Source organism: Anguilla rostrata, chromosome 5 (assembly GCF_018555375.3).
Source record: "Anguilla rostrata isolate EN2019 chromosome 5, ASM1855537v3, whole genome shotgun sequence".
Classification (NCBI taxonomy): domain Eukaryota; kingdom Metazoa; phylum Chordata; class Actinopteri; order Anguilliformes; family Anguillidae; genus Anguilla; species Anguilla rostrata.
In genome coordinates, this window is record NC_057937.1 from 53,916,624 (window position 1) to 53,925,220 (window position 8,597).

Genomic DNA, 8,597 nt, shown 5'->3' on the forward strand with positions numbered 1-8,597 from the left:
CTGCAGTGTTCGGCCTCCTGTGGGCGGGGCACGCAGGCGAGAGAGCTGCGCTGCGGAGAGCGCAGCCCGCGGGGCGCGTACGCGGAGTTCCCCCCGCGGAGGTGCCGGAACCTTCCCAAACCTGCCCTGGAGCTTCGGCAGGCCTGCAGCCAGGGGGCCTGCCCCCTCCCCCGGCCCGCTTCGGGGCGGACCTCCGGCGCTGCCGCCACCGCCGCCGCGCTGGGCTGGTACACGTCGCCATGGCAACAGGTAAGTCCTCCCCCTGCGCTCGGCAGGCAGGCAGGCAGGCAGGCAGAGGGTGACATGGGATTGATGTGCATCATAACAGCCCTCGTTTCAACAGCGCTCTCGTTCTCCCACCTCCCGTTCTGTCTGTCTCTCTCTCTCTCCGCTGTCTTAATCACTCCGTCTCCCCCTCTCATTTCCTCTCTCCGTCTCTCGTTTGTCAGGCCTGCTTTTGAATGTGAGATTTAATCCCGATTGTGGGAGAAAATTTGAAATATGGTGCTTGCCAGGGACCGAACAATGTGGGCAAAACTGAATCGATAAAATCAGTAGAGCCTTAGTGTAAAAGAGCAGAGCAGGTGAAGCCACAAACCAGGGGTTCGATCTCAACAACCACCGCCCCCATCCAACCCCCCTCCCCACCCACCCACTCTATTTTATAAAGGCCTTGGCCATGGCATTGGGTGCCAATCATAAAAATGTTCCTTCTTTTTGAGTGGCTTGTTCAAAGGAAAGAGCGGAGAGTTGCACTGATTACTGTCAGATTGCAATCGACTGCCAGTGATGCTATGGCTATGTAGAAATCCCAGTAGGATTTAGCCTAGGAGTAACATGATGCAGATGGGCATCAGTAAATGTTTCTTCAGATATTATGTAAATATTTGCTCTTTTTTTAGCATTCTGAGATTTGGTTTTGACTGTTCATAATTAGTGCGAAATACTACTCACAATTATGTTTATAAATGCCTCTTAATCTCTCTCTCTCTCTCTCTCCTCTGTCTCTCCCTGCAGTGCTCTGTGTCCTGTGGGGGAGGGGCACAGGTGCGAAGCATCCAGTGTCTGAGAGAAGGCCGTCCCACGGTGGGGTGCCAGCCCTCTCAGAGACCAATCAGCTCCAGGGCCTGCAACACCCAGTTCTGCCCCGCCCCCTCCCCTGCTGCCAGAGGTACGGTACTCTCTGAACCTGTGTTCAGTCCTCTCTCAACCTGGCCCACTGTCATTTACAGTGTAGCAATTCCGCACGGCCGGAGAATATTTCTGATGGACGACAGTCTTTGGAAATTATTGAGTCATGAAATTGTTGCTTAATGCTGCCTTTTTAGAGCTTGAAACGCTAATGATCAATTTAAAGTTTTTCTTAGGGCATTTGCACACTTTACCCTTCATCACCTCGGACAAAGGGATTGAGCCAACCAGGAAATGGTGTATAGCTGATGGCAGTGTTAAAAAAATAAATAAAACCACTTAAGACAATTATAGAGTGCCGGCCTGCTTTAGTTTCACATTTTTATGTGGAGTCAGCCTAAAGAATGCACTGTTGTTTCAGAGTAAAAGCAACATGGATCGACCTGTTAATTGGGCTATTTAGCACGTCTGTGAGCTAAAATGAGAGTTCATTTAACACCGAAAGCAATGGCAGACGGTTAGGGGAAAAGTTCTGACATTGAATAAATTTGAATTTTAAATGGGGAAACTGACTGGCTTTCGTTCAATTTAAAGTCTTTACGGTCTGCATGAGTAGCGTGTTTTTGAGATAAACCCAGAAAGTTAGCACTTTCTCACATGTCCACATGTGTCTCTTTTCAGAAGGCCAGTCGTGCGTGGACTCCTTTAGCTGGTGTCACCAGGTGCCACAGCACGGCCTGTGCAACCACAAGTTCTACGGTCAACAGTGCTGCAAGTCCTGCTCCAGAAAGATCTGGTAGCCCGGCGCACCAATTTCTGTTCATCTCCTGACGAATGGACTGTGTTCACTGACCACAATGAGCAGGACTTGAACTCCTGTAAAACCAGAGGCAGATTGGAGCGGGCATTAATACAGAGGAGCCGAGCAATTGGCCTTTACCTGGGGAATGCTTGACTCATGGAAAACAGGAAGTAGAAAAGGCTCCATGTAGCAGACGAAGCCGCACTCTCGAAGGTCACGTGGAACAGTAGAATTGTACATATCTTTCCTCAAGTACATGAACCCTTACATTTTTCTTTTCAGAACTGGAGATGTGGAACAAAGACATGGAAAATGTACTTCGGTGGTCATTGTGTAAATATATCTTTTTTCATTTCTTCCATAGGTATCAGAGATGGTAACCATCCATTTAAATCATTACCAGACATTTTAAGGAGGTCCATGAAATATGTCATTTTTATTATTTATGTTTAAGTGCACCTGATTTACTTGGTCATTAACTTATAATGGGTCACTTGTGATTGTTATTAATAATGTAAAATAGACTTCCTGTATCTGGTAAGTTGTCACAAGACATATGTGTTTCACAAAATGATATACAGTATGTTGTATTTGAAGTCAACTTCAATTTATTTCCCGTCAACTTAACGCATGCACTTAACATATCTGTCCCTAGACATTGTTTTAAAATTTTTTTTCTTTTGGTGCATGGGGGAGGAGGGCGGGTTGAATCAGCAAAACTCACCAGTGTAAGTTACATGTATTGTATGAGTTGTTTGCATGCTTGGATTAATGTTTGAAACAAAACCCTTTCCAGTGCCCAGGGAACAAGTGCAAGGTTTGAAGGAATTTGAATTCTGATTGGCTGATGGACACGTGTGTGGGACTCCCATGACCTAGGTGGCTGGCCAGTGATGATAAGGGGACCATCTCCATGCCAACACTGTGAGGCTTGTGGTAATAAACAGGGCTGCCTGCATAGAGGCAGCGCAGCATCGATTGTTCATGCGTGATTACCTAGAGCAGCGGTGTCCAATCTCATCTACTTTTCAAGGTCTTGACTGAAGAGCGTGATTAGTTAATTCACTGAATCAGGTGTCGTAGTGCTGGGCTAAATAAACACCTGCAACCCACACCGGCGCCATTTTGGATGAGATTGAATACCCCTGACATAGAGGTTCAGTCATGATTTACTGGTTTATCTGCTGTTCATGGAAAATCTATGGGGACTGTAGATTAAGCTAAATCTACAACCACTCCCATATGCAGAGCACTAGTTGAGTGGTCCATTTTACCTCTGTGGCACTTTATATGATCCTGAACGTTTATTTAAAAAAATTTAAGGAAGTGAACAGCAAGAGTGGATACAAGTGTTCGCTGGAGAAATGCCCAGTATTGGGGTACCACTCAGCCACACAAGTCCAGTAAAGGAGAGGCTCAGGAGAGAGAGATCAGCCGGAGAATATGCTGGACTGGCAGCACTGCGGCACGGCTGGCCTGGCAAGCTCCGGATGGCAGTGTTTGGAGAGTCTCCTCCAGTCGGGTACGAACGGTGGGATGTAACGGTTTCTGAAGCGGTTAGTAACCAAAAGGCTGCAGGTTCAAACGTCTGGTGAGGAACATCTTTGTCACACCCTTGAGCCAGGTGATCAACCTGAATTACATAAGGAGAGAAATTCAATCCCATGGCTAGGATGTTAAATGCAAGTGCATTTTCATCTTTAGATGAGAGTGACAGACTTGAAAACAAACTGCTTTGCAAATCCATTTTGTGGAGATGTTAAGACTCCTGAGTCCGTATGCATGTATTCATGTCCGCAATAAAAACTAGCAATTCCGGGGGGGGCTGCCACTTGACTTGTCCTCTTCCACCCGCTAGGCATGCCTACGTGCACGATATAGCAGCTCTCTCACGCCTCATCCTCTTATAATGCGACTCCCGCAGCACTGCCATCACTCCTCCTCTCAGCGTGTCGTCTCTCGCCTCTCACCGCTTACACTAAATCAAGATTTGTTACATTTGCTGCATGGCTTCTCAAGTCGCATTACTTGAAAGTGCATCGCCATTAGGCCTGCATAATGTATACCAGACCGGTTGAGGTTACTGACTTGTAAAGCAGTAGCAAAGCGATGGAGTGCCTTATTCTGGCTGACACACAGCGGGCGGTAAACCTAATGCTAATCGCAGACTTGACGCTCTCATACAGATTTGTTTGCGTCTCTTTAGGATCCGAACCTCCAACCTGCTAGCCAGGCTCGCTAATCGTTACCCTTCGCTACTCGCGTTTATGATCCAATGTTGCATGCAGAGGGCGCCCAAAAGACTGTTCAAAGAGGACTTTGACTAGCCATAAGTAAACAGACATGCTTCCATTTGCAACATTTGTTGTCCCGCTAATGTTGCTGGTTATATGCCATGTCTTGTGCTGTGCTCCTTTTGTCTTAATTTGTATGCCTTTGTCCAATGTAAACAGGAGTGTAATTTATTGATGTGTTGAGAGGCTGTGGAATATGTGCATTGGAAAGACTAGTCCTTTTCAGGCCGTTCCTCAGTCACATCTAATTGAGTCTGCATGATGTAAAACAGCGCAATATAAGTGTGATATTTAATTTTCTTTCAACCGTTTTATAATAAATCCATTTCAAGGCTTATTCCCCACTGAACGCTGCTCTTTGATTTTCCCACAATGCCCTGGGTGGTGGACGATGGTGAATTAATTGATATGCCTCCCTTGATTCATCTGGAAACTACTACGGGGTCAGAATCTCTGATCGCACATAAGACGAGCTCTGATTGAGCCCTGAGAAACAGCACGGTGTGAATTAAACACTCAGACGGACTCGGGAAGAAATTTTCCAGTAGATTTATGTTTGAAGACCAGGGGAAAGTGGTGTCATATTTCTTCTCAAGTTCGCGATATTGGTGTTTCTCTGTGCTTCGCTGGATTTACGGCCGGCAACAACCTGCATAATTGCCTTTTATTTGTCAAGGCACCAATAAGGAATAAATCTTGACCGTGGGCCTGTTCTCCGTGCTCGGAAGGCTATTTCCGAGAGGTCTGTCACGCAGCGGTTTGTGTTATGTCACTTCAAAAAACCATATGTTCACATACCTAACCCAAAGTACAGAGAATGTTAGATTTTTCTTTTTCACAATGTACTCATGCTGAGGTTTTCATTGAGACATACTGCTTGCATTGGAACGAACCTGGACATTTTAACATACTGTATAAAGAACCAAAATGGACTAAATAAACAAACTTCTTGATTATTTCAAGTAGTTCTAAAATAACCAATAATCAACATCAAGGAAAAAAATAACCTATGTGTAGTCTGAGGTACTTTGCATTTTTTTATCCATTTACAGAAAGGCCACACAGCACAGTAACCTATGGAATGGCTGAATTATATTTAAATAGTGGCATTACTAGGTCACAGAAGTGCTTTACAGCCAAGGGGATAGGGTTAATGTCATGGTTTTGGCTGATGCCACCATTTCTTTTCCTTCCTGCGCCTTTTCTTCAGTTATTACGGCCATTGGTTTTTTCATGCGCCTTTTCTTCAGTTATTACGGCCATTGAGTTGATTGAATTATACACGTGCAAATTTTCTTTTTACAATTTGCACCTGTTGGCGTTCTATTTAAACCCCAAGCAAGCTGATAAGCTTTGCTTCAGTGTCACTTATGTTGCACTAGAGCCGGTATTCTGTCAAATGAGGTAAAGGTAAAGGTAAAGGTAAAGGTAAAGGTAAAGGTAAAGGTAAAGGTAAAGGTAAAGGTAAAGGTAAAGGTAAAGGTAAAGGTAAAAAGGTAAAGGGTAAAGGTAAAAGGTAAAGGTAAAGGTAAGGTAAGTGTAAGTAGGCTATAAAATTAGCACAACAGTCTTTAGCTTTTTTTTTTAAGATTGTTGGCAACAAGTTGGTGCCACAATCTAAGCTCAGTATTCTTTCTTTAGGGTTTTACTTTTTCAGCCTCGGTTCGAGGTCTGTTTTCTTTGAGTTGCCCCGTTTTCTGCTCCGGCAGTTGTTTTATTTTCATACTCCTTAAGCTTTAGTTTTTTTTACCCAGTACGTGGGTTATGTAGAGCTTTTCTTTGGGATACTCTCCCTAAGGAGTATTGTTTTCCTTTCCCTTGTCTCTTGAGACTTTGTGGCTATTTTACCTCTGGTTAATAGCTTAAAGAACCCCCTGTTCAGTCGCGGTTGGTCTCCCAAAACTCCAACTCCCTCACAGTTAAAGGAGTAAAACTTCATCCCTACCAGAGCATTGCAGAGTCCATTTTGAACCAGAACTTTCCTCACACATCAGTTAAAGAGGGACTGATCTTGCAGTTATGTTGGTGGAGATTCTATGAGTAGATACAAATTAATACTTTATCATTTGAAACTCAAGCTCAGTAGTCACAAGGCAATAATTGCAACATGCAATAATTTGCATTATGCAGCTGTTGTTGGTGAGACTGTCACGGAGGTTGTCCACTGACCACCTCATGAACCATGAAAGGGATTCATTTAGTTCTTTAATCATTTCAATTTATTTTATTTTTTATAAGAATGTCAGATGGAACCCTGCAATTTTATTATCTCTCCACGTCAGCCATCCTTAAGAAACGGCCCGAAATTCACGGCTCACCCGCCAGAAATCGCAGAGCTTGCTAAGTATTTAGTGACGACACTTGAGGATCAAAACTGGTAAGAGTTTATCAGTTTGTCTTGAGCAATGTACACCTAATTTGAAACCGTCGAGTGGATTTGCCCCTTTCTTCTTATGTAAAGATAACCGGTTCACCGGCACGGTTTGCCACAAGCCAGCTCCATAAGATTACCATAGTACAGGCCTACAGAGAACTGCTCCGTTCACCTTTTGTGCTACTATCATAAGACTGTACCTCAACAGAAATTCAAGGATTTTGGAGGATCCTGGACGTGTCTAACGGCCCCACACCGCCCCCTCGTCAGAAGATCAGTTTCAACAAACGCTCTGACTTCTTATACTTGACGTGTGGCATTAACTTCCTGTCTGAAACCGTGTCTTCAGCAAGATTTGTAGTGAACCGCATGCACTTCACCGGGCTCTGGGGAATTTCACTGTGTTGGAGAAATCGGTACATTTCAATTATGCCACGAGATGACTGGGAACGAGTGCAGATTTAAAGACATCCGAGAACCAGCCCTCATAATTTAGTTATGTTAGAAACAGACGCTGTATACGTCTTTATTTTGGTGAGCCCAATCACAACGGCCCCACCCGCACACACTATACAAGACTATTTAAAATGTTTCCTACCCTTCAAAGGAAAAAAAAAACGCATTGCAAACGGTCCAAACACAGATACAATAAATAAAGTTTATACATGCATTCATAGCCACACATGCTGATATTGTTCAATTAGATCAAGTTTAATTCTGCTATTATATCAATATCTTATGTTTACACTTAGTTAAGTTGAACTCACACCATTTTCACTGCGATGATGGTTAAACGGTCTGTCCTTACTCTTCATTATTATTTTTAAATCGTGTAGTTTAGAATGACAATTAACTTATTTAAAATGTTTATTGCACGTGTATTAGAGCAGTCCAATATAAACCCATTGATTCTAACTTGTATTTATTTATTAATTTTTCTTTCTGGCATTTTTCTGTCCTTAGGGCGATGAATATTATTGATCTTGGCGTTAGTAACGGCACACATTCATCTGTCTTCCTTTGATCCGCTTGTTCAGATCATTTTCCCTTGAAATGTAAGAATTGATTAAATTCAACGTCCCCGTAGACGCACAGCAGCGGCGCTCTGACCTTGGTTTCGTGAGAAGCGCGGAATCATTGCAAATTATTCCGAACATTAAAGCCGAGTTTTAATCCTCGTACCAAGGTTGCCGAGCAGCATTTCTTAAATCGCCATAATACGATTGCTTTTGAGAACCTGGGAAATGCAAGGACCTTCAGTTTGACACCTTTAAATTTGCCTGAAGCAAGTGTGTTCTCCGGAGGCATGCAGCAGGTTGATGTGTAGGCTACCAGAATTGCCAGTTTGATTTAAAAATTCCAATCAAAATCAATGCCATCAGTTCGCCAAGAAGCCATAATCGTGATGTCAGTAATCTCAAGGGCAACAAAAACGTTTTGCGATACAAAAAAAAAAAAAGTCTTATCACGACAAAGTTGTCATTTTTAACGAAATATATTATGGTTTCTGAAGTTCAGGAGCACAGGTTTTGAATCATAAAACAAACAAACAAACAAAAAAAAAACAGGCTAATTTCCTTGAAGCTGAAGCATTGGCCTCCGAATGAGTTGATGCAACCAGGTGAGTGTGCTTTATTTTTTTAAAGACAATCAATATGTTTTACCAATGCAAACGTAGAGCGACGCGTAGAAATGCATTTTCGACCTCCTGGAGAGCCAAAGAATGGTCAGCTGTTAATTTTGTTTTAACATCTAACGCGTTGTGTTTGGAATATGCTCACATGGAATGTATTGCCCGAAGGATACTAACATAGGTATCCATTGTTAAAGGGAACAATTGTTCAAATATACAGTAGATGGCAGCATTTGCCTTCAAAATGCACGTCACTCACGAATCCTCTTCTTCCTGCGTTTCAAAAGATCACCTCTGTGTACAGGTAAACGGGCGTTAAAAAAGCGCATTGAACGGCTTGAACCTTGAATAAACACTTAAGCT

The 8,597-nt window shown here is 43.3% G+C and overlaps 1 protein-coding gene and 1 long non-coding RNA gene across 2 annotated transcripts in view; one reads left to right on the forward strand and one right to left on the reverse strand.

Moving 5' to 3' along the window:
* The window catches only part of LOC135255698 (A disintegrin and metalloproteinase with thrombospondin motifs 18-like), a 41,764-nt gene extending 37,200 nt beyond the window's left edge, over positions 1–4,564 (forward strand). The window contains exons 21-23 of the mRNA XM_064337214.1: positions 7–249; positions 1,018–1,171; positions 1,813–4,564. Of these exons, the coding sequence (XP_064193284.1) occupies positions 7–249; positions 1,018–1,171; positions 1,813–1,931 (516 nt within the window). The 3' untranslated portion in view covers positions 1,932–4,564. The remainder of the gene's footprint in view (positions 1–6; positions 250–1,017; positions 1,172–1,812) is intronic.
* Positions 3,435–8,076, reverse strand: LOC135255699 (uncharacterized). Its single transcript, XR_010330238.1, has 3 exons — positions 7,712–8,076; positions 6,173–6,261; positions 3,435–3,566 (listed from the first exon to the last, which is right to left on the reverse strand). It is a non-coding gene; the product is annotated as an uncharacterized LOC135255699 (long non-coding RNA).
* Between the last annotated feature and the right edge of the window lie 521 nt (positions 8,077–8,597).